The sequence below is a fragment of the Panthera tigris genome, chromosome C1 (genome assembly GCF_018350195.1).
Source record: "Panthera tigris isolate Pti1 chromosome C1, P.tigris_Pti1_mat1.1, whole genome shotgun sequence".
Classification (NCBI taxonomy): Eukaryota; Metazoa; Chordata; class Mammalia; order Carnivora; family Felidae; genus Panthera; species Panthera tigris.
This window is the reverse complement of record NC_056667.1, coordinates 50,120,320-50,146,901: the sequence shown is the minus strand read 5'-3', so window position 1 is coordinate 50,146,901 and position 26,582 is coordinate 50,120,320. Positions and strand designations below refer to the sequence as shown.

General features: G+C 39.8%; 2 protein-coding genes and 1 non-coding gene across 6 annotated transcripts in view; 1 reads left to right on the top strand and 2 right to left on the bottom strand.

Annotated features, from left to right (window-relative positions):
• Positions 1-13,882, bottom strand: part of PATJ (PATJ crumbs cell polarity complex component) — a 362,131-nt gene extending 348,249 nt beyond the window's left edge. Inside the window, exons 1-2 of the mRNA XM_042997423.1 lie at positions 13,864-13,882; positions 1,198-1,251 (exon numbers count right to left, since the gene is read on the bottom strand). The gene's annotated coding sequence lies outside the window, so the exon portion shown is untranslated. The remainder of the gene's footprint in view (positions 1-1,197; positions 1,252-13,863) is intronic.
• A 2,868-nt stretch (positions 13,883-16,750) lies between these two features.
• Positions 16,751-16,854, bottom strand: LOC122241720. Its single transcript, XR_006221945.1, has one exon. It is a non-coding gene; the product is annotated as a U6 spliceosomal RNA (small nuclear RNA).
• Positions 16,855-22,099: 5,245 nt separating this feature from the next.
• The window catches only part of TM2D1 (TM2 domain containing 1), a 50,589-nt gene continuing 46,106 nt past the window's right edge, over positions 22,100-26,582 (top strand). For all 4 annotated transcript variants that reach the window (XM_015540939.2, XM_007089870.3, XM_042997421.1 and 1 more), the window contains exons 1-2: positions 22,100-22,280; positions 24,286-24,359. In XM_015540939.2, the coding sequence (XP_015396425.2) occupies positions 22,114-22,280; positions 24,286-24,359 (241 nt within the window). In that variant the 5' untranslated portion in view covers positions 22,100-22,113. The remainder of the gene's footprint in view (positions 22,281-24,285; positions 24,360-26,582) is intronic.

Below are 26,582 nucleotides of genomic sequence, written 5' to 3'. Positions count from 1 at the left end.
GTTGTTTGGTAGTTTCTTATAAAGTTAAAAATACACTTGCTGTATGATTCAGCACTTCCACTCTTAAATAAGTTACCCAAGAAAAATGAAAATATGAATTCACAGAAGAGCTGTATATGAAGGTTCATAGCATTTTTATTTATAAAAGCTCTGAACTACAAAACCCCAAATGTCTAATAACAGATGAATGTACATGTTATAGAACATAAACAGAATATTTGGAAATAAAAAGGAAAAAAATTATGAATATACACAACACGGATTGTTCTCAAAAATCCCTCAAATGTTGAGTGAAAGAAACAAGACAAAAAAGGTTACAGACTGTATGATCCCATTCACATGAAGTTCAATCTATAGCTATAAATTAGTTTACCTGGGCAGGGTAGAAAGGAGCTGACTGGGAAGGGATTTGAGGGAGCTTTTGGGGGAAATGGAAATGTTCTAAGTTTTGAATGGGGTACTATTCACACAGATGCATACATTTGTCAAAATTCATTGGCTTATATTCTTTAAATCAGTACATTTTATTGTATGTAAATTAACTTCAATTTTTTTTAACGTTTATTTTTGAGAAAGAGAGACAGAGACAGACAGACAGACACACACACACACACACACACACACACACACACACACACACGGAGCTTGAGTAGGGGAGGAGCAGTGAGAGAGGAAGACACAGAATCCCAAGCAGGCTCCAGGCTCTAAGCTGTCAGCACAGAATCTGACGTGGGGCTTGAACTCATGGACGGCAGATGGTGAGATCATGACTTGAGACGAAGTCGGATATTTAACCAACTGAGCCACCCAGTTGCCCCTAAATTATACTTTAATAAAGTTGATTTTGTAAAAAGGAGCCTGGGCTGGAAAAGAACATCTAAATTAAGAGATGAAGATGATTTTAGAGAGATTAGGGGGAAAAAAGTCCCCAACTGCACAAATGATCCCGGATCCAAGTGCATCTGAGTCTCCAAAAGGTAACCACCAAATATATTGGCATTTTCTGTTTTTTTAATTCCAGTGATTTATTCAAATAAATTAAATGCCTAAAATGGAACTCAACTCAAATGTAACAACTCAAAATGCTAGCAAACCCTCTGCTCTGACCAAAATGGCACTTTCAGAGCGGTCACTTGTCCTAATCGTACACTAGACGGTAATAAATCATCAGAGAAACAGGAGTCCAAATTTTCCTACATCAACTCTGGATACAGTTGCTGAATGAGGTCTTTATCTTCTAATTCAAGGTCACTAAGAAGAAAGCATATTAAAAGCCAGTAAGGGATGCCATCTGCACTGATAAAAGGTCCATGTATTCCATCCAAACGTTCACTGGATTCAGTGAGAAAGAATTGCTGAATAAGAGCATCACAGAAACGCTACCAATGAGCTCAGCATCTCAATTGTGCAACCTTTACAACTACCCATTGACAGGTAACTGAATAACAAAAGACAGTTACAATGGCACAGTCCTTTTCTATAGCAGCCTAAGGCCCAAGAGGATTGACAAGAGCAGCTTTGTGGTCATTAATACAGCAACCACTCTGAAATAAAGAATGCAAGCTAAAACTATGAGATGCTATTTTTTACTGTCAAGTTGGCAATTTTTTTAAATGAATAACCGCATGTAGCATAGATGTCATGGAAAAACAGGCGGGAATATAAATTTGCACAACCTTTTAGGAGAGCAACTTAGCAATAGCTATCAATATATTAAATTTGAATTCTTTTACCCAGAATATCTACTTCTGAGGGTCTCTCTTAAAGAAATACTTGCAGACGGGCACACAGATGTGTGTACAAGAATATTTACTTCATTGTTTTTAAGAACAAAACTCCTGGAAAAATTAAACTATCAAAAGTAGTCAGTCATGGGGTGCCTGGGTGGCTCAGTTGGTTAAGCGTCCAACTTTGGCTCAGGTCATGATCTCACGGTCTGTGAGTTTGAGCCCCACGTCAGGCTCTGTGCTGACAGCTCAGAGCCTGGAACCTCAGATTCTGTGTCTCATTCTCTCTCTGCCCCTCCCCCTGCTTGTACTCTGTCTCTGTCAAAAATAAATAAATGTAAAAAAAAAAAAAATTAAAAAGTACTACTTCTAAAAAAAAAGTAGTCAGTCATTACAATAATAAAGTAGGTCTGAATGTATTGAAATGACAATGGGAGGGAAAGGGTTAACAGTAAGCCTGTGGCTCCCTCCTTCAGGGAGGGATAGCCAGCTTGATAACCAAACCCCCTCGCAAACCCTCTAAAGATTTTTAATAGGTAATAGCCCATGTTTTTAAATGTCAGGAAATACCTGATCTGTCCTAATTGCTTTTTGTAAATAATCTGAGAATATGTGGAATTATGGGGCATGGCTGACTAGAAAATAGGAGACAATCACACAGATATTTTACATTTGTCTAACTCGTAGAGTATAAAACTCAGGATTCCCCAAAAACAAAAGGTTTCCTTATAGAAAAATGTTTCCAGAGGCGCCTAGGTGGCTCAGTCGGTTAAGCATCCGACTTCAACTCAGGTCATGATCTCACAGTTCACAGGTTTGAGCCCCGCATCGGGCTCTGTGCTGACAGCTCAGAGCCTGGAGCCTGATTCAGATTTTGTGTCTCCCTCTCTCTCTGCCCCTCCCTTGCTCATGCTCTCTCTCGCTCTCTCTCTCTCAAATAAATAAACATTAAAAAAAAAAAAAAAGGTTTCCATATATATTATTGAGAACTTGTCCAGTAATCTAAAACAAAACAACAATGTGTCCTAAGGTTGTACTTTATTCCTGTAAACAAATTAAAAACTGTGACTGAAGTGTGTCAGAAATACATTTATACGTTACTTAATGTCTACACATAACTAGGTTTCATAAGTGTGTTGATAATATGTCCTAAGAAGAAAAGTGACATTCTTTGGAATGCCTACTGGCTGGGTACTCCTCCAGGAAGGAATGTCTGTGCCTAACTCCTACCTGTAATCACTGAATCATGAGTAAGCTTTGGTGCTGGTTTGAAGTTTGATCTCTCATTCACATGAGCATGCTTTGACAATTCAACCCCCTATGTTAACACAGGGATATTACCTAACACTCACAACTGAATAGGGAAAACAGCAACTTTCAGGATAGGTGCATTTTCTTTTTGTGAGGGAAAAAAATATGTTGGGGCACCTGGGTAGCTCAGTCCATTAAGCATGGACTCTTGATTTCGATTCAGGTTGCGATCTCACAGTGCTAAGATTGAGCCCCACATCCGGCTCCATACTGGGCGTGGAACCTGTTTGGGATTCTCTCCACCCCTTCCCCACACACTCTCTCAAAACAAACTTAAAAAAAAAAAAATGGAAGCAAAATGGAACATGTCCAAGCACATATAAGAAGTTAAGGGTAGACCTAGGACTTGAACCCAGTCTTTTTAAGTACAGCTTTCTCTCAACCACTCTGCATCAGGATACAGAACATAGTACAACCTGACCTTTGCACTCCAAAGGAAGCAAGAGAAACTTAAAGCTGTTCATGGATTTTTATTTTTTAATGTTTGCTTATTTTTGAGAACAAGCTCTCTCTCATAAACAATTTATAAAAAAAAATATGTACTCATGCGTAGGTTTCTAGTTTTAGAAAGGTAGTCAATTTTATAGTGATTACTTCTAAAAAGTAAAAATAAGGATGCCAAGATTAAAAACTTAGATTTTTATAGATTTTAGTGCTGTTTAAACTTTATTTTAAAAGTATGTCTTAATTTTATAGCTGAAAAAGACAAAAAGATAATGGCGAACATGGCCTAGTGAGACAGCACACAGATACAAAGATCAGGACAACACAACAGGATATATCATAAGGCCTATAAATAGTAGAGGTGTGTGCCATGTACTAAGTGAAATCACAAAGGGAGAGTGACTAAGCCTGAGTGGGGATGTGTGGAATGAGAACACAGTAGAAACTTCTCTTAAAGAGAATAGGGTGTAAGAGGAGAGTGACCATTTGCCCAAGATAGTTTCAGATTACCCAGCATCATTGACAGTGTTTCATTTCACTGGCAAAAGTGTTGCAGTTGTGAATGGATAGAAAAGATGTAGCACGCGCGCACACATGCATGCACACACACACACACACACACACACACAATGGATATTACTCAGCCATAAAAAAGAATTCGACCCTCCCATTGGGATGGACCCAAAGCTTATTATGCTAAGTGAAATAAGTCAAAGAAAGACAAATGGAATCTAAAAAAATGAGTAACAACAACAACAACCTCTTAAATACAGAGAACAAACTGATGGTTGCCAGAGGGGAGGTGGGTGGAGGGATGGGTAAACAGAAGATTAAAAAGGTACAAACTCCCAGTTACAGAATTAAAAAAAATTTTAAGTGTTACAGTTTGAATGAAATATAGGGATGCCCTTGGTCAGTGGTTCTCAAATTTTAGCAGGCATCAGAATCACCTGGATGGCTTGTTGAAACACAAGTTGGGGGGGCGGGGGGGGGGGGCTACCCTCCAGAGTTTCTGATTGTGCAGGTCTGAAGTGAGCCAGAGAATTTGCATTTCAAACAAAGTTCCCATGTTACCCTGAGGCTGCTATAGCCTAGAGGTCACAATTGGAGCTGTACACAGGCATAAAAATACATGATTCTCCATAAGAATATTAACCAGCTTTAAATGATGTATTGTATATAAAGTCTCTGAAAACAGGACAAAAAAATAGTTGGCTTGTTTTGTTTTTACTGCAGATGTGGACTGCAAATTGATGTTTGGCTCACAAAGGGATAAGTACCAAAATTGGTACTTAAAAACCATGCAGTGTGGCACAGTCATGTTTATTCAATGTAGTAATAAAAACTTGACTTTTTAAAAAATCTCCTTGTTCTAACAATTCACTTTTCTAACAAATTATGTTACAAAAATATCAGTCCTTGAAAGACTGGGGGTGCAGGGGAAGCCTGATCTCTTACTACTGACAGTTTAAGAAGCACAGACTTAAATAGACTTTGAGAGGGTCCTTGTAAATAATGTTAAGTGGACTGGTCTTTATCCTGTAAGCAACAGGAAGTAATTAAAGGCTTTTAAGTAGGGAAGTATTGAGTCCAGATTTCTATTTAAAAAGGTAATTCTGGTAATAGGATAGATTAGTGGTATTCAAACATTCCCATCAGTGAAAATATGTTGACTATTCACCTTATTTTTTATAATTATAAACACATATCACTATTATTTACATGTCATATGTTTTAAAACATAAATAAAATAAAAAATACCATGACAGTAAGATAAAAGCACTAAAAAAGTAAGGTTTTCTTGTCATCTTCCCATCTTCCCAATTGAATCATCCTGTGCATTTTGGAAACCATGGTGGTAGAGTATGCTTCAGGAAACGTTAAGGGTAGACAATGGGTGGTCATCCAACCCTCTGACTCATATTTAATTGCTGGAAGGATTACCGGAAAATTACTACAATTCCATCGTGTTAGGGAATATCTAGGGAAGGCCACTGAAGCCTTAAGAGCATATGACAGAAGGAAGAAATGCCATAACTCTAGAGCTGAACATCCAGTAATCAGCACGTAGGCTAAATGGCCTCTCATTTCATGGTCCTAAGAAATCTTCAACCAAACAACTTTGATCTATTCGACTAGGCTAAGAAATAAGGCTTACAGCAAGGAATCTCCAGTTTGTTTAAACGTGGTAAAGTGGAGTCTAGCTTGTCAGAGATAGACCACCTAAAATCAGTCATAGCCTAGACATTAAAATGCCACAGTGTGCCGCTGTCCTCATAGTCGTACAGCCTCCAGAGAAGTAGTTATTATGCTCAGCTTCCACTCCATCATTGATCAAGTGAGTTTGAGCCATGAATTTTTCATGTCTGGTTCACTGTAGGATTTCACTGAAGGAAATTATTATAATATTGTGGCTTTTTTTTTTTTAATACCCATGCCTTTAGCCATTAACAATTAATGGAGTATGTGAAAAAAAAAAAAGCTGATGCAGAGATAGAAATGTAATTTGACTTAAATTTCCAGGTGGAGGAAACTTATTGAATAGATTTATTAATCTCCTCAGTTCAAGAATTTAACCAAACTAAGGACCCCGGTAAACACACTTTTCAGATTCCCAACAGCACATGGAATAGAACACACCAGGACAAATTTGGAGGGAAAAAAGATCACTGGCAGTCAGCTTGGCAAAGTACAGGTATTCAGCATCTAACTGCAGATGTGAATTGGGAGATCACAATGAAAGGCCTCACTGGGAATTCCCCAGAGCCAACCAGGGAGTTTGAACAATCTAAAAGCTATTAACTGTAAAAACAAAGTCATGATTTCAGAAGTTGCTCAAAATTAGAAGGTCAAGAGCAACTAAGTTTCTATTGCTTCCTTAGGAGTACAAAGCCCAGGTGGTTATCTAATTATCATGCCTTTTGTTCTCAAAGCTCAGTATTTGTAAGGTATCAATTGAATGGAAAACAAACTCTCCTAGCCAAAGTAAACACATCTGCTATCATGCTAATGCAGATTCAAGACAGTTGTCAAAGTCGTGTGCCCCTATCAAATGACAAGACCTTTTGTAAACCCTTTAAATGTAAATGATAATGTATTTTTGGCTGCTGTCAAAACACGATATTCTTGGAATTCTGAAAACATATACAAATTCCAGAAAGATCTTGATATTTGGGGGTCATATGCTTAAGCCATAGCCAATCCTTAATTAAGTCCACTTAGGGGCACCTGGATGGCTCAGTTGGCTAAGCGTCTGACTTCAGCTCAGGTCATGATCTCAGGGTTCATGGGTTTGAGCCCTGCCTCTAGCTCTGTGCTTCAGATTCTGTGTCTCCCCCTCTCTGCCCCTCCCCCCTCATGCTCTGTTTCTCAAAAATAAACATTAAAATTTTTTTAATTAAGTCCATTTAATGCTATTCAGAATATATAGAAGTTGAAGATAAATGATACCATGTTAAACTCAGAATCAGAACTGAAAATTGAGTCAGTTCTCCAGAATTATTCAGCTGGCGATATACTAATTTTCTTATTGAACTATTCAGTTAATCAATGCATATCAATACTCTCTGTGATTGGCTATCGTGTGAGAGTGAAGTTAAACTGTTTTATAGTACGCTTTTGTATTTCTGATGGTGGCAGTTTTCTCTAATAATTGACAAAAACAAGAAAAACCAAATCAGGGCAATGTTCACCCTTATGGATCTCTGTATAGCCAGTCCCTCACTGAAAAGACCCAGGCATTCATAAATGATTAGTTTCCACCTCAAATAATCTGTTCAATTCTCCCCACACTGTAGGCTGTATGCCTTTCTCTCCAGAAATATGGTCGTGGCATTTTTGACATGCTTGGGATACTCAAAACAGTCGCAGCAAATTGTGAAATAGACAAAACTAGGCTTTGGACACCCGTCCCACCAATGTTCACCCTCCCTTTTCCTCCTGACCTTTTTCCCAATCCATTTTATCAGTCACTAAATCAGGTAACTCAACTTTTGGTGTTTACTATGCACCAAATCCAAGGCCTTTCATTCTGTAAAACATCTCATTTATCTTAATTAACAACGTAGTATTATCGCCCCATATTGCAGATGCAGAAACCTTCCTACAATTTCAAAACAACAAAGGGGAAATTTCACCTTGGGAGGAGGGAAGGTCAACTGTTAATGATTTTAAAAACAGGAGTCAGATATTTCACAACAGAGAGAAAATGTCTGTCAATGTACCCCCCAACTCACCTTCCTCTCCTACCATGCTCTGCCTGGGAGCTTCATTAAAATCTCCAGAAAGTAACTCCCAGGGCACCGACTACCCTACTCAAGGCAGAAGCCCCACCCTGTCCCTATTGTCAAAGTCATGCCCATCAGTTAGTGGCCAAAGCTAAATGAAAAACGTTCTGCACCTGAAAGCTACCTACCAGCTAGGCAAGATGTGCAAAACGCCAAAAGTACGGGACTCTGGTTTTGTTTTTCGAGTAAGGCCAACATAAGAGAATGCTCATCTCATGGAAATTTTACTAATTTTTGTTTTGTTTTTAAAGTTTATTTATTTTGAGAGAAAGCTTGCACATGCAGGGAAGAGGCAGAGAGAGAGAGAGAGAGAGAGAGGGAGAGAGGGAGAGAGGGAGAGGGGGAGAGGGGGAGAGGGGGAGAGGGGGAGAGGGGGAGAGGGGGAGAGGGGGAGAGGGGGAGAGGGGGAGAGGGGGAGAGGGGGAGAGGGGGAGAGGGGGAGAGGGGGAGAGAATGAATCCCAAGCAGGCTCGCTGCTGTCAGTGCAGAGCCCAACGTGGGGATCAGTCTCACAAACTGTGAAACATCATGACCTGAGCAGAAACCAAGAGTTGGTGGCTTAACTGACTGAGCCATCCAAATGCTCCCACTAATTTCTTTTAACCTGAAGACAGCTTCACAAATGCATGTCATCAACATAACATAAACAGAATTAAAATCTGAAATTCTTTTTTTTTTTAATGTTTATTTTTGAGAGAGAGAGAGACAGAGACAGAGTGAGAGCAGGGGAGGGGCAGAGAGAGAGGGAGACACAGAATCCTAAGCAGGCTCCAGGCTCTGAGCTGTCAGCAGAGACCAATGCGGAGGTTTGAACTCAACAACTGTGAGATTATGACCTGGGCTGAAGTAGAAAGCTTAACCGACTGAGTCACCCAGGAGCCCCTTAAACCTGAAATTCTTCCTTTTTTTAAAAAAAAAAATTTTTTAATGTTTATTTATTTTTGAGAGAGAGAGAGAGAGAGAGAGAGAGAGAGAGAGAGAGAGAGAGAGAGAGAGAAACAGCATGAGTCAGGGAGGACCAGAGAGACAGGGAAGCACAGAAGCTAAAGCAGGCTCCAGGCTCTGAACTGTCAGTACAGAGCCCGATGCAGGGCTCAAACCCGTGAACCATGAGATCATGACCTGAGTTGAAGTCGGACGCTTAACCGACTGAGCCACTCAGGCACCCCTCAAGTCTGAAATTCTTTAAAGATTTTTCTTTTATGCTTATTTTTGAGAGAGAGAGATAAGAGACAGAGCACAGTGGGGGAGGGGCAGAGACAGTGGGAGACACAGAATCCAAAGTAGGCTCCAGGCTCTGACCTGTCAGCACAGAGCCTGACGCGGGTCTCGAACTCACCATGAGATCATGACCTGGACCATAGGCACCCCAAATCTGAAATTCTTAAACACACACTACATGTAAACATGTTTGTTTACAACATTACTGTTCGATGGTTTTTAAACTATATAAATGGTGAACGTACTGTACATTTATCCTGCAGCAATTTGTTTTACCTTAACTTTACAACGTTAAGATTTAGTCATGGAGCACCTGGGTGGCTCAAGTCAGCTGAGCAGCCCACTCTTGATTTCGGCTCAGGTCATGATCCCAGGGTCATGGGGCTTGATTCCACATCAGGTTCTGCACTGAACGGGGAGCCTGCTTGAGATTCTATTTCTCTCTCTCTCTGCCCCTCTCCCTCACTCGTGCACACTCTCTAAAATAAAAATAAATAAAATTTAAAGATATAAATAAAAATGTCTCCTTTCTGACCACAAGCTTTGTCTTCTAAAAATAAAATAAAATTAGTCATGATGATACACATAGCTTCTTTTCATTTACTATAACTACTATATAGTATTCCACTCTAGGAATCCATGATTTCTTCACCCAATCTCCTGTGGATGGGTATTTGGATGGTTTCCTACTGGTGACAAACACAAAAACAGGATGAAGCTAAATACCTACCTCAATAATATACTCCTTTCCAGTATTGATCCGATAACCAATGCATAAAATAAGATTCTATAGCCTATGAACTTTGAAATCATGGAGACCTGGTTTCTACTGCTGGGACCAGCTCTGTGTTCTTATGCCAGTTGTTTAAATTTCCCTATACTTCAGATTCCTCATTTGTAAAATAGTTAATGAAAACTACTACATATGTACAGTTGGAAGGACTAAATAAGGTATTGTAAAACATTCAGCCTGGCACACAGTGTACATTCAATGAATAAGAGCTACTATTGTTATTAACATCTCTTTTCAACCAAAATTATTTAAGATATTTTAAGGGCTTCAAAAAAACTATTGTAGCTGAGATTTTGCTATATACTCATTAATGGTTATTTCTCAGAAGACTAAACTATAAAAATGTTCACTAATGCAATATATACAAGGAGGGGGAGTGGGAAGGCCCATAACTTGGCAATTAAAAAAAACTGTTTATAGGTAGGAATGTAAGTGCTTCAGTCAACTAAACCCTCTTAAGGATAAACATACTCATACTGAATCCTAACCCAGTGCTGTTCAATAGAAAAACAATGTGAGCCACATAAGTAATCTTTTTTTTTTTTTTAATATTTAAATTTTTCTAGTAGCTGCAGGAAAAATGTTAAAAGCAACAGGGTAAGTTAATTTTAATTTTTTTTAATGTTTATTTTTGAGAGAGCACGAATGAGGCAGGGGCAGAGAGGGGGGACAGAGAATCTGAAGCTGGCTCTGCACTGACAGCAGTGTGCCCCATGTGGGGCTCGAACTCATGAACCACAAGATCATGACCTGAGCCAAAGTCTGGCACTCAACTGACTGAGCCACCCAGGCGCCCCAGGGAAAATTAATTTTAATAATATATTTTGCTTCACCCAAAATATACAAACATTTCAATATATAAATATAACAAGTTCTTTTTTTTACACCAAACCTGCAAAATTTGACGTGCATTTTTACATTTACATCACCATCCCAAATGGCCCTATCTGAAGTGCCCAATAGTCACATGTACAAGTAGCTAACCATGTTGACAGCAGTTTTAACCTATGGCTTTTCAGAAAGATCTCTGTACAGTGTTTTTAGCAAAGATGTTTATTTAACAGCTAATATGGTCTCTATGCCTTTTATCAAAGTAACTCACAACCTTCAGTTCTTCCCAATAAAAATAGCACAACTCCCTAATTTTATCAGAATTAAACATCACAGTGGAGGAGCACAAAGTGGGGAAATAATGGCTCACAGTTTACAAGACACATTCTTAAAAGGATTTAATTTCAACCTCCCCCAAGCTCAGTGAGGTAGATCATTTACAGATGAGAAAACAGAGGACCAGGGATATGTGACTTGCCAAGTTATATGGTAAATGGACTCAATACCATGTCTCCAAAATCCAGTCTACACCGTTGTGCACAGCAAAACAGAAATGAGCCCTTCATGTTCAGCATAGATCCATCCCAGTGACTAAAGTGTATTGACAGGCTCTAAATTTCTATTTGCACCAGAACCTAAAATGAGGGCTTAAAAAAGGCATCCAAATCTACACAAAAACATCGGAGTATGAGAAAAACATAGCAATGGTCAAACAATATAAAGGCGGAATGATTCTCTCAAAAATACACTACCAAGATGAACAAAATCTTTACAAATTAAACCCAATTTTGATTTCACCAACCTAATGTATTTTTGTTACACTTTAACAAAGCAAGTAAACTCAGAATACTTGGTTGTTTAGTTTAAGGACTAGTATTAAATGTTTTTTAGGTTTTTTTAATGTTTGTTTTTGAGAGCAAGAGAGCATGTGAGGAAGGGAGGGACAAAGAGAGGGGGAGGTAAGACCAGAGCTGAAATGAAGAGTCGTCCCTTAACAGACTGAGCAACCCAGGCACCTCCAGTAACAAAGGTGTTTTGTTTTGTTTTTAATGTTTGTTTGTTTGTTTTCTTTTTTGAGACAGAGAGTGTGAGCAGGGGAGGGGCAGAGAGAGGGAGACACAGAATCCAAAGTAGGCTCCAGGCTCTGAGCTGTCAGCACAGAGTGCAACATGGGGCTGGAAGCCACTATGAGATCATGACCTGAGCCAAAGTTGGATGCTTAACCGACTGAGCCACCCATGCGCCCCAAAAGCCTATAAGTACAAATGCAATTACAAGGATTACTGAATGCTGAACCCATCTCAGAATCACAAGGTTCCAAAAGTGAAGTCACTATGGGAAAATACACAGGTTTCCCTTTTTAAGAATACTAACTGAAAGACAATATACCATAATTTTATTAGTGGTTACTTCCAGTGGTAGGTGGGTTTGTGTATGCTTTTACTTCCTTTTATAAAAATCCTCTTCAATTTTCTATGATGCATATAGGATGTTTACAGTTTAATATTCATACATGACTTAAACTTAGGCCTTTAGGGTTGCATTTTTGGCTCATCATATAGAGCATGAAACTCTTGATCTCTTCAGGTGGTGAGTTTTGGCCCCATCTTGGGAGTAGAGTTCACTTAGAAACTAATAAACGTATTTAGGGTATTAAACACAGATAAGAGCTTAGTACAATTTCTTTTCAATTTTTAAACACAACTATTATTCTAATGCTAAGGTCATCTTATGTGACTGTTAACAGGATCTCAATTAGCAAGAGCAAATCTCTTCAGAATAGTTTGCAAATTCTATCTCAGAAAGTACCTTCCAGCTCTGGTATTTATTAACTTTGTAATTATTTTAAATTTTTAATAATCTTTATATAGGCCACAGGGGCCGGGAAACATCAAGTTCATTTTAGTTAAAAGTCACAATCCCCCGGTTCCAATACTGCAAAATGAAGAAATTTGAGTTTTTACAACCACTAGCTTTTTTCTAAAAAAGATGTGTACAGGGGCGCCTGTGGGGCTCAGTTGGTTCAGGTCACCATCTTGCCGTTTGTGAGTTCGAGCCTTGGGTCTGGGTCTGTGTTGACAGCTGGGCGCCTGCTTCAGATTCTCTCTCAAAAACAAGTAACATTAAAAAATAAAAAACAAAAATTTAAACAATGTGTACAAATGAGTTGGCAGCCAATAGGAGCTTAGACAGCCTAGAATGTGGTGTTACCATTCTAGGCATAACGGAGATTTCTTCTTCTAGGTCTCCAGAAGGCTTCTTCATTAATTTAAGAAACACATGCTTGTTGCATAGCTATCAACGGCCAGAGTCTAAATACAGCTGAGAAGCTAGCTAGAGACATAGGGCCCTGAAAGTCGAACTCTTTCAATCGCAGAGGCAAACCAGTAAACAACTAATTTGAATCCAAAGTGAGAAGAACCATCTGGAGATACGACAAAGTGCCAAGCGAACGCTCCTGGGGGAGATTAATTTGGCACTCCTGCTAGGTGTGCTAGCCGGGCTGGGGCGCCTGGGGTGGGGGAAGGGGTAGGATTTGAAAATGTTTTCCTGAGCTTGACTTAAAAGCAGGAATCCAGAAATTCCCCCAAAGGCTGGAGGCCACGGTACTTTCCATCTGATCCTCCCCATCTGAAAAGGGAGGTTAGCAGAGCCCGAGCCTGACCGCCGTCCTGGGAACGCGGCTACGTGACCACCGGGCACCCAGAGGAGGCCAGGGCCAAGTCGTCCACTCAGACGAGATCTGGGAACCCCCTTCTTCTCCGGACCCCCGTGGCAGGCCACCACCTGTTCACTCCTCTCACCGTCACCAGTGGAGGAAGACTCCGCCCAGCTGTGGGGCCAAGCGCAGGCACCGATCTGGGTGCAAACTGTGATCCCTGCCAATCCCGGAACAGAAGTGGGCCGAGATTTGAGGGCCGGCAGGGCCTGCTGAGGCGGGGCGGCACCGCGGCCGGCGGCCGGGTGCCCCCAGAGAGCTGTGCACCCAGCCGCGGGGACGCCCACGTTGGGGTCACCAGGGCCCCGCGCGGGAGGACGGCACCCCGCACCCTCCGCGGGCCTGGCGCGGCGCTCAGCAGCGCCCTGGGTCTCCAGGGCGCACCTCCTCCCGGAGGGCGGGCGGAGGGCGCGCCGGCTGCAGGGAAGGCGGGCTCCACACGGCAAGACGAGCGGCCCCGCGCCGGCCTCTGGACGCGGGGACCACCACCCCGCACCGCACGCGCCCGCACAGCCCGGACCCCTGCTTTACCTGGTCCCGCAGCGGCGCGGGCGGGAGCGAGCGGGCCGGCTCGGCGTCAGCCCTCCCTCACCTGGGCGGAAGTGAGAGGCCCTGGGTGACCGCGCCTCACCTGGCAGGCCCTTCCCTCGCACCGACCCTCCCCGCCCGGGGCGGGGCGCCGGGGTGGCGCGGGCGGGGGAGCCTGGGCACTGGGAGGCCGAGTCCCGGGAGGGGAGCGCGGGGGCGGGGGCGGTGGGCTTCCCTGTTTTCTGCAGGTGGAGTTCGTCTGCGCGAGGGAGGGTTAAAAATGCTGGAAAAGCGGGGTCTGGGGGCCGCATGGGCAGGTGAAATGCCAAGTGGTGGGGGCGGTCGGCGCTAATGGGGTGGGGAGATCCGGCCGGACAGGTGTTGTTGAAGGGCTAAGAGGAGAGCGTGACCCAAGGTCGAGCAAATGGAAGGATATGATGAAAGAACTTGGCCAGACCGGCTGAGTCCTCCATGGTCCCTCTCCTTTCTGTTTCGTCGTATCTTCCTTGTGTTTTCTTTATCGTCTGACCCAACATTAAATTCTAAGAAGTATACCTGGGGAAATTTAGTTGGGAAATAAAGGAATATGGAGTATTCCTGCAATATGCCGGGCACTAGCTTATACAGATCTCATTTTCCTTCGTGAAGAAATTGATGGAAGAACTGCGCTCCTGATAGGTTACGTGATTTGCCCAAAGTTTGGGACCACATGGGATCGTCTGACTCTAGGTCCAGTGTTGACTTCACTAGACATCTTAACGTTCTTATTCTTGTTACCGTAACTTGACTTTGAGAAAGATCTGTGTAAAACCTGCAATTCTCCTGTCTTTATTCCACTCTCTTTAATGTAACTAAGAATTTTTATGATAGGCCTTTTACTTTGTATAATAAGGTCCATGCATTAACCATAAAAATCAGTCTTCAGGTCTGTATTCATTGAATAAATGCGGTGTTTGTTAGGCACAGTGCTTACAAAATGTTAAAAAAAAAAAAAAAAAGAGATACCTGTCCTCAAGGAAGATGAGGTATATATACAAAACACCTGCAACATAAGAACATTTGTTGTAATATAATTTATAGTGTTGTTAGTTTGCTTGTTTTCAAGGATATATTGCTTCCTAGGCCTCCTAAAAAGAGATACACAATTGCAGCATGGCCCTGCCTCTTAGGAACTAACTATTAAGGGAAATAAATTTATACAATAACTTAGATTACCAAATAGAATGAACCTAGAACTTCTGGAAGATAAAGAGGTTATGCTTGTTGAAATCATCTGTTAGGACCTAAACAGATTTTTTTACAGGTGTTTGGGATTAAGGTAAAATGGAGAAGGTAATGTTTCCCAAGGCACTGGTGCGGCATACAGGTGGGGACCAATTAATCTTGAAGCATCACTTTGCAAGCATTGTGTCTCTTTTTACTCTAACATGTGATGGTGGTTTTGAATGTATTTCCCCTTTCCCCCAAAATAACATGTCTTTGAATTGATCATGAAACAAAGTTCAAGCTTCTTAACATGCAAGATCTTCTAAATTCTCCCCCCTCTTGCTGACTCTTCAACCTATTCTCCCACTTAACATCTCCAAGATCCTACTCTGGCCAAACAAGTCTGGTAATGGCCTTTGCATCACCACACCAGGGCTTTTCTGTTGCTTATTCCTATTCTTTCCCAAGGGTGGAATGTCCTGCAAGCCCCACCATTCCCCCAGGGCTAGACTCAAGTCTCTGCTCTAAAGAGAAGCTGCCTCCATGACTACTCCAGCAAACATCCCTCTAACCACATTTAATCTAATTTTCTCCACATTTCTATGTTAATGTGAGCTTTCCTTTGACTCTTTCCTGGAATTAAAAAAGAATTTTTTTTTTTTTTTTTGCATTTTAGTCAATGAAAATTTATTCAGCAATTTTTAAGGAGCTTACTCTATGGTGAACATTTTCTGGCACTGAGTTGGTTTGTGTTTGTTTTAACCTCCTAGAACCCTCCAGTGTCTTATTCATAGAATAACGAAGACAGACAAAATTTTTAAGAACACCTCTGTGCAATCAGAAGATCTGAGCTTGAAATCTGACTCCACCATTTCTGAAAATATGTGACTTTAGCAAGTGACTTAACCCTTCTAATTCTCATTAGGGAATTTTATCCTTTATCCTTCATCTCTAAGAAATTAAAGAACCACTGAAAAAATTTTGAATAGAATTTATCTATTTTAACATTTAATGACTGGTGTCTATTCTTTTAAAGACTTTTTAAAAAAGAACTTTTAGGGTCACAGCAAAATTGAAAGGAAGACAGATTTCCCAAATGTCTCTTCCACACATGCATAGCCTTCTCCTGTATCAACATCCCCCACCAGAATGGTATACCTGCTACAATTAATGAACCTCCATTGACCCATCAAAATCACCCAAAGTCCATTTTTTACATTAAGGTTGACCCATCAAAATCACCCAAAGTCCATTGTTTACATTAAGGTTCACTCTTGATATTGTATCCTCTATGGGTTTAAATAAATGCATTGTGACATGTATAGTATTAATATAAGTATTTATATAAATATAAGCATATATACTTATATATAATTGTATTAAATCAATGCATCGTGACAGTTATAGTATCATGCAGAGTATTTTCACTGCCTTAAAATTCCTCTTGTACTCTGCCTATTCATTCCCCACGCTACCTCCAACTCCTGACTGCCTCTGATCTTTTTATTCTCTCTGTAGTTTCACCTTTTCCAAAATGTCCAATAGTTGGAATCAAATAGTATATAGCCTTTTTACACTGGCTTCTTTTACTTCGAAATAAGCATTTGAGATTCTTCCATGTTTTCGAATGGCTTTACAGCTCTTTCTTTTTAAAGCAATAAATAATATTCCATTGCCTGGATGTACCACAGTTTATATATTCACCTACTAAAGGCATCTTTGCACAGGGCCATGCTAATTTTCTCTTTATTGTTCTGATTTTAGAATTTGTGCTGCTGAAGAGTGCACACCCACTAAAGGACATCTTAATTGCTTCCATATTTTGGCAAGTATGAATAAAGCTGCCATAAACATCTATGTGCAGGGTTTTGGGTGCACATAAGTTTTCAACTCCTTTGGCTAAATACTGTGTAACTGAATAAAGGAAATATTTAAAATAGAGCTGAGAGACCTGAAGAAGAAGCGCTCATGCCCTATCAACTTAAGGTCAATTCCAGACCCTCCAAAGAAGCCTACTTTACTACCTCAGCAAGAGGAAGATTTTCTCCTCACCCAGCAACAGCCCAGCCAATGAGTAACTGCCACAGTCAACTAATGAGAAACCATCACCACCCTGAACTCCATTCTTCTCCAACGGACCTTTGTTCAAAGCAACCCCTCCCAACTTTCTCATTTTTCTGTAGAGTACCATTCATCTCTTTTGTTCTCTTGATTTGACTATGGTTTGCCATAGCTTGCAGGTCTCAAATTGCAATTCCTCTGCTATTTCTGGAAAACGAAACAAAACAAAAACATTTTCTAGCAAAATAACTGGCCGTTTTATTTTTGAGGTCAACAATGCCAAGGAACTTACATAGGATGTTGAATAAGATTTTGAATATGATATAGGTTTTTCTTTTTTTGATGAAAGATTAATCAGAAGCAGTATAAAAAATGAATGGACAAACTTGGAGAGACGGCCTAGGATCACAAAGAGGAAGGGGGTGCCTGGGTGGCTCAGTTTGTTGAGTATCAGACTTCGCCTCAGGTCTGATCTCAACCACTATTCTTGAGTTGGAGCCCACTTCAGAGCCCCCCTCAGGTCCTCTGTCCCCCTCTTTCTCCACCCTTCCCTCAGTCATGCTCTCTCTCAAAAATAAAATAAACACTAAACAAACAAAAAAAAAAAAAAAAAAAAAAAAAGGAGAGGGGGCCCCTGGGTGGCTCAGTTGATTAAGCATCCGACTTCAGCTCCAGTCATGATCTTGAAGCTTGTGGGTTTGAGCCCACGGTCAGGCTCTGTGCTGACAGCTCAGAGTGTGGAGCCTGCTTCAGATACGTGTCTCCCTGTCTCTCTCTCTCTGTCCCTCCCCAACTTGTGCACTCTCCCTCTCTCTCAAAAATAAATAAATATTTAAAAAGAGAGAGAGAAAGGAAGAAATCATGATAGCAAGGTAAATGGGAAAGGATAAATAACCCAAAATAGGGTTAAGAATATAGGATTGAAAAAAATGAACATTTAAAAATATCAGTCACTTACTGATTAGATAAAGGAGTTACTGAAGAATAAGGAGAAAAATAAAATGTAAAGAGGATTCTAAATTTTGAACCTGATAGAAGGGATATGGGTGAAACAGAGAAAAGCCAACTTATTCTGGTCTGGTTTTTGAGAAGCAGACTCTGATAGAGTCAGTTTTAGAGCCTACATTTGACATTCAAGATGAAATATACTTGGCACAGAGTAGGCCTTATGAAGTGATGAGTCAAAGTTAATTGGATAGTAGGCAGCTAGATTGGTGCACAAAGAGAGGACACAATCGGAAATACTTGAGAGACAGCAGCATGGATATGGTAGAATTCCAAATATGCAGCTGACCATAATAAATATCTCCTAGAGGCGCCTGGCTGACTCAGTGGGAGGGGCATGCTGCTCTTGATCTGGGGGTCATGATTTCGAGCCCCATGTTGGGTGTAGAGATTACTAAAAGTAAATAAAACTACAAAAACAAACAAACAAACAAACAAACAAAAAAAAACCACTACCAGAGCCTTGATACTATGAATTTATCACTGGGAGAAAAAATTGCCCATCACAGTCAAATGAAAAAGAAAATTTTTTGGGGGGTAACAATCTTTTATCTCTTAGTGTTTCTGTCTTAACCACAGAAACAGGAGTCAGGTTGGTTTCCTTCCCTACCCTCCCCCCCCCAGATTTTATTTTTTTTAAGTAATCTCTACACCCAATGTGGGGTTCCAGCTCACAACCCTGGGATCAAGGGTCACATGCTCTACTCAGTGAGCCAGCCAGGTGCCCCCAGGTTGATTTCCTCAGAAAGTTTTGCTAAGGGTGAAACTATCTGTCAATGTAATTAGGTCTATGATAGAATCTTAGGGGTGGAAAGATCCAATGTACAGAGCCCTTAAATCCCAGGGTAACCTTGCTTCAGGCTTCACTGGTAATCTCATTTCCTAATGCTTCTATACAGCAATTTCCATATTAGACTGCTATTCATGTCTTTTGCTTTCTATAGAATTCTATATAATTCTTACATGACAAAGAAATTTGGCATTGAGATTTAAGAAATTAGCTGAATTAGAAAAAGTAGTAATCATGTGATCAGAGACAATGTATGCAAAGAAATAATGTATTTTACTGAGCCACAAGAAAATAGATTAAGGGGCAGTAAGAAGAGAAAGTGAATTTTTTTGTTTATTTATCTGTATTGTTGGTGGAGAACGCACGTAGTAACCTGAGAAAGTGAATTTTTAAGTGTACCATCATTTCAAGAGTTAAAAATTTTGTATCGTTTCTTTACTTTTCATGGGAGACTCTTGTCTTCTTTTCAGTTTATACATTGCAAAAGAGAATGAAGATAATCATTAGAACCATAAAAATAGATTTTATGATGGGATTAGTCAGCAAAGATAAGTATTTTCAAATATTTAACTCTATAAATAGAGTTAATAGATTTCATAAATTTATATGAAAAATGGTACAAATACAAATACCAGCAATATTCCTGCAGTCATAAGGAAAATACCTAATTTTGTTATAATTTCAATAAACTCAGACTAGAAAGTCTTCCTTTTACTTTCTGATTATCTTTAGATTGAATTTTGAAAATCAAACAAGAATGTTTTGAAAGAGTATCAAAATGGTAATCAAAATGCAAAATCACTGTCTTTTATTACCAGAAAATATGTGTAATAGATATTCTGGTATTTTATTACCAGATAATATGTGTAGCAATTAATATGTGTAGCTAATCCTTGACCTCAACCCCTTTGCTAAATTTCATCTCAGGATGGGGGTTGAGCCATATATTACATATATTATTGGTATTATTTTAACTTAAAGTTAATGGTTAAGTTTTCTAGTCTGCATTTTTTTTTTTTTTTTTTTTAAGTAGACTTCAGGCCCAGTGCAGAATCCAACACTGGGCCTAAGGCTGAGCCCAATGCGAGACTTGACCTCATGACCCCGAGATCATGACCTGAGCAGAAATCAAGAGTCAGACACTCAACCAACTGAGCCACACAGGTGCCCCTGTAACTACTATGTGCTTCTATTAACAATTATCAAATAGTACTTTAACTGTTTATCTTGTCCCCTAGGAAACATGAAGTATTTAAATCACTGGGTTCTTGTCTCTTCATTTTTTAAGTCTGTAAGGTCTTGCCTAACGATGGGTACATAGTAAATGCTTGACAAATATCTCTATGGAGGGGAAGAGAGGGAAAGAAAGAAAAGAAAAAAAGGAAAGGATAGTGGAAGTAAAGAGAGGAAAAAGAAAGAAGTCCACTTAAAAAAAGTTAAGTTTAAAAATTGAACTAGTAAAGGGGCACCTGGGTGGCTCAGTCGGTTGAGTGTCTGACTTTGGTGTCAGGATCTCAGAGGTTTGTGAGTTCGAGCCCCACAAAGGGCTCACTGCTGTCAGTGCAGAGCCCATTTCAGATCCTCTGCCCCTCCCTGGGTTGTCCCCCCTCCCCAAAATAAACATTAAAAAAAATGAACTAGTACATTTCAAATTTCTTATCACTTAAATAAGCATAAATATTTTAATTGAGAAACAACTGAGGGGCACCTGGCCGGGTCAGTCAGTGAAGCATGGTCTCTCGATCTCTGGATTTCAGGTTCAAGCCCCACCTTGGGTTTAGAGAGGACTTAAATAAAATCTTTAAGGAAATGGGGCGCCTGGGTGGCTCAGTCGGTTAAGTGGCCGACTTTGGCTCAGGTCATGATTTCACGGTCCGTGAGTTCGAGCCCCGAGTAGGGCTCTGTGCTGACAGCTCAGAGCCTGGAGCCTGTTTCAGATTCTGTGTCTCCCTCTCTGACCCTCCCCTGCTCATGCTCTGTCTCTCTCTGTCTCAAAAATAAATAAACGTTAAAAAATTAAAAAAAAAAAAATTTAAAAAAATCTTTAAGGAAATAAAAATAGCATAGTAATGCTGAAAAGTTGGTTTAAGAACAATTTTCAATGTTGTTACAATACTAAAATATTACTGCAAATAATTTCATGTCCTCCTATTCCAAAATGACACTTCTCATAATATATTATCCCATGCTTCTCCAAGTGTGGTCTCAGGACTAGCAAACTCAGCATCTGTTGGAAATTCGTTAGAAATGCAAATTATCCTGGCCCACCCTAGAATTTCAGAATCAGAAACTTGAGAATGGGTCCATCCTTGGTGTTTTAACAAATCTTCCAGGTAACTCTGATGCTCCCTAAAACTTGAGAATCACTGCAGAACTCAATTCTTCAAAACCAGTGCCACTGTGAATGAGGAGGCATCAAATTCAAATATTGTTACGTTAGATAAAAAGGCTTAAACTTTCACTAAAAAAGTAAACGTATTGCCCAGTATAAAAGATAGGCCCATTACAGAACTTTTAGACTATATAAAATTTAGAAGGTAGAGCTGGAGGGGAAAAAAATTCCAACTTTACTTGGTGTAGTCGTAAAATCTTTAAACTCCTTTTCCTATAGGCCCTCTCGCATAAATGTCCACTACTAAAAATAAAAGTGTAATGCCTATTTTTGTTATGGAGTCCTTAAGTTCTGTGTAAGAGCCTTCCACAAATTCTTCTCTAAGTCAACAGGCAGGTCATTATATCATAACAGTAAGAGAACAGATTTCTGAAATCGGGCAAACATCAATTTGACTCCAATTCAATAACTAACGTCGACATGCTTTTTTAGCGTCTTGGAGCCTGGCTCCTTATCTGTAAACCCAAATCCTACCAGAACCAACCGAGATAATGTCTGTAAAGCGCTTAGCAAATCGCTGGGCGCCGCGGGCACATCTGTAGACGGAAAAGTCAAAGCAGGGTTAGCTCGGGAGGAAGCAGTGGATGCACGGCCTCGGATTCTCAAAGCGAACCTTCTTCTCCGGGATCTCAAAGACAAATCAAAGCTCTTCCAGATAAATGCCCTGCCCTGTACAGACAAGAACCTGCCTCCGGCTAAGACAAGGTCCCTTTAAGAGCCTCGCTCCTTCCGCCCTTCTCCCGCCCCCGCCTAAGCAAAGACGGAAGCGGAAGAGGTGGGGGACTTGCTGGTCCCCAGCATGGCGGCCGCCTGGCCCTCCAGGCCGGCTGTGCAGGAGACGGTGGCCGCCCAGCTCCTGGGTGTCCTGTGGTTCGTGTCAGTCACCACGGGACCTTGGGGAGCTGCTGCCATCGCCGCCGCTGGCGGGGAGGAGACGCTTAAGTGCGAGGACCTCAAATTGGGACAATATCCTCTGTGAGGACCCCCCCCCCACCCCCCGCAACCTTGCCTTGGGGGCTAGGTAGATTAGGGGTTGCGAGTGGGTTGCGGTCCTCCATACGGGCCAGGGTTGTGCTGAAGGGATCGGTGACTTGTGGCTTCTAACGATCGACGGGCTCCGGGAGGTGAAAAGAGATGTGGGTGTGGGAAGGACAGCGGTCATCCTGTGTGATTTTCTTGGGATTTTACTGATTTTTGGCCCTTCCTTTTCTGAACTACCTAGTTTTAGTTTTAGTTTTAGTTTTAGTTTTAGTTTTAGTTTATTTTTGTTTTGTTTTTACCGGCGAGCTTATTTGTTCAACCAACACCTAGATCCTGAAATGTGCCAAGTCTGTTTTAGGCACTAGTAATAAAACGATTGATAGGCTCTACCCCAGAAGTTTGCTGACTTGAGGAGGGAGGAGACAAGTAGTTAATAACGATTAAGCCAGTGTATGTTGCCCATTTATCATTAACTCTATGTGTATTGCCTTACATCATTCTAAAACTCCGTGAGATGCTGGACTGTTGGCGGCAAATTCCTGCTCTGCCTTGTAACCGTGGGCAGATGATCTGAACTCTGTTTTCTCTTGAGTGAAAATGTAGATAACAATGGTACCAATTTAAAAGTCTGTTGTAATAAGTGAGTGCAAGTGAGTCACATAGAACAACCCCTGGCACATAGTAGGGACTATCTGCGTTATTTATTTACAGATGAGAAAACAGGTTGCGGGGGTTAAGTGGCTCTCTTTGTAGTAGCTCTGATAAAGGGAGGAACAGTATGAAATGGGAGTTACAGTCAAAATAGCCATTTTTGTACAATATTAGATCGTTTTATACAAATTGTAGAACAGAAAAATTAATAACAGAGGCCAGAAATATAGGAAAGATTCTACTAGACAAAATTTTTAAATTACGGAAATTCTATAGTATTTTCATGTGAGTTGGGGAGAGGCAGCCATTATTAGATGTTTACATAATAGCTCTAATTTGTTGAATACCCTTATGCTTGGAGTTTGAGAATCACTGACCTAGTAATTGAGTCTTTTTTTGGCAAAGATGTCAGAATGGTTCTGTGCAAGAAAATAATTAGATGGTATGAAGAGTTGTACGACTTGAACCCTAGAGAGAAATGGCTGAGCATTTGGTGATGATAATGGGAAAATGTCTGTTATTCCTCATGAAGTTGGGTTTCCAGTAGTGTTTAAAAAACCTTAAACAGGTGTCAGTAGGTTCTCTGTTTCTAGAGACATCCTGTGAACACCTTATCCCATCTCAGTGTCAAAATATTTTGGAAACAAAAGTCGCGCACAGGTGTTTTGGACATCTGTTAAAGGACAGTTATACTTACACCTGTTTTCAAAAGCTTGCAATCCTGTTGGGCGGACCATGTAGACACACCTAGAAGACCTATCTTCCCTACAGTCTGATGGAAGTGCTCTAGGCTTGGAATCAGGAAACCCAATTTTACTCCTTATCACTTACATGACTTTGGATATGTCTCTCAAACTTTGAGCCTCAGTTTGTGCTTCTGAAAGGTGGGAATAATAGAATTTACCTCACAGGGTTATTTGTTACATGAAGTTACAGATGTGACAATAAATACAATGGGACCCCATAAATTAGTTCAGGCAAATATCTGGAAACTGGTTTTTTTTTTAACCTAAAGCACTCTTAGAATAATTTGGTAAAGATTTTCCTTTTTCTTTTATGCTTTGTGGTTGAACCTTGACTTATGTTGTTTAAGGATGGCATCCTTTGTTAGAGCTTTTAATATGTATTAAGTTAATATACTTTTCCTGTAATAAATTAATGTTCAATTTTTATTTAGTGACCCTAAAAGTATATTTGTGGTTGTGCTTGTTGCTGTGGACCAAGTAACAGCCTTTCTTTACATGTGAATGTGAACATGAGTATATAATACAAGATATTAAAGAGAAGATAATAATGGTTTGTGTTGGAATGTCATTCATATTTCCTTAACTATTCTCACATATATTTGTAAAGATCCAAAAATAAATGATGCTACACAAGAACCAGTTAACTGTACAAATTATACGGCTCATGGTAAGACTTCCAGAAACATGTTTTTAAAAATAATTTTTAAAACGTTATTTCATAAATCAATGTATGATCACTGAAAGTCATAAATATGTGCTTTTTCTTGAGTTAATCACATTATTCAGTTTCCAGAACAGCTTAAAATTGGAGAACTGGCTAGGGGTTTAATTCAAGAAGAATGTTATTCTTAGTTATATGAATTGGGAGTTTTATATTTTCATTCATTTTTTTTAAACCTTTAAAATCAGGTTTCTTTTTTATTTACCAAGCTATGTATGCAAAGATGCTTTTTAAGTTAGATTTTTCATTACTTGAAAAGAACTTGAAATGAGACTTTTAGCCCAGTAAGTTCCAATAAGAAGCTATATCACCCATATTATGTATTTGTGAAATATACTTAGGTACATGCTAATTATGAAAACAGTAAGGAGTTTAACAATGTATCAGTATTTTTTTTCTAGTATTTTCTTTTTTTAATGTTTTTAATATTTATTTTTGAGAGAGACAGAGCACAAGTGGGGGAGGGGCAGAGAGAGGGAGACACAGAATCTGAAGCAGGCTCCAGGCTCTGGACTGTCAGCACAGAGCCCGATGCGGGACTTGAACTCACAAACTGCAAGATCATGACCTGAGCTGAAGTCAGAGGTTTAACCAACTGAGCCACCCAGGCACCCCTTTAGTATTTTTTATAGAGATGTTTTGATAATAGATCGCACCCTCAGCCTACTGATTTTGGGGAGCTTCTGTTACTCTAAAATATGTGGAATGCCAGATAAGAACTAATAAATTATTCTGTTTAGTCTTTTCTTCCAAAGGGGTATATGTTGGAAGGGAGGAATATGTATGTTGGAACTATTTAACCTTTTTTGACATGGTACATAATGATGGCCGTTACATGGTATTATTTTGAGAAAAGAACATTTATTGAATATATACTGATTATTTTATGTATTAGGTAGGAAGTAAGCCAGTAATTGATGTTTTCTTTGTAAGTAAAATCTCTTAAACTCATTATGTAAAAATGAGATTAAAGGAATTATTTCCTTACAGCAGAAAACTTTCATGCTTTTCAGCATATTCAGGTAATTCACCCCTTGATTATGAATTTGTATATATATTTTTTTATTTTTTATTTTTTAATAAAGTTTTTTTTTTTTTTCATTTTTAATAAAGTTTATTTATTTATTTTGAGAGAGACAGAGACAGTGCCAGTGGGGTGGGGGGGCAGAGAGAGGGAGACAGAATTCCAAGCAGGCTCCACACTGTCAGTGCAGAGCCAGATGTTGGGCTCAAACTCACGAAGCATGAGATCATGACCTGAGCTGAAACCAAGAGTCAGAATCTTAACTGACTGAGCCACCCGGGCACCTCTCAATTTGTATATATTTTAAAAAGCAGATCTTCTTTTATCTTTTTATATCTTTATATTTTGGCACACTACTAGCCCTATATTATCAACAAAGATATTCGTAAATAAGTTGTGTTAAACTTTTATAAATGGCATTTAGCTACTACTTTGAAGTAGTGAAATTTTACCATATAAACAGTTATATGTATATATATAATTTGTAGGTTATTTATATATATGTATGATTTGTATAGCAGATATTGCTTAACATGTATACATTAATTTAGATGTGTTAAAGGGACTTTATAAGGAATCCTTTTTTTAGTTAATTTAGAAGTATACTCGGATTTGCCTGTTTTACAGTTCTGTCTTATATTACGCTTTTGGAACACAGACAATAGAGTAAATGTGTATAAAGAAGACTCATTTTTCAAGATACTTAACCATTTATATGAAAGATGTTAGAAATCTGTGAATACTATTGTGACTCAGGTATCTAACTAAATTAAGAAGCAGGCAGGCTTTGCACTATCAGCATGGGGCGCGATCTCAGGAACTGTGAGATCATGACCTGAGCTGAAATCAGTCGGATGCTTAACCACCTGAGCCACCCAGGTGCCCCTAGCCTGTATGATTCTTTGCAGGTATGAGGATTTTGAAGGAAATTATGCAACTAAAAGGAATAGTTTCTGCCCCAAAGAGCTTTGACCTCCATTTAGGTTTATCTTGCATAAAATAAGTTTGAATCCACTTGTGCAAATATTGATAAGTAAGTTTATAAACGTGCAAAAATGATCAGACTACTAGAAAGTAAAAAGACTTGGAGGTATTATGGTACTGTCGTGGCTGATGTAAGTGGAGAGTTACGGGAAAGTAAAAGG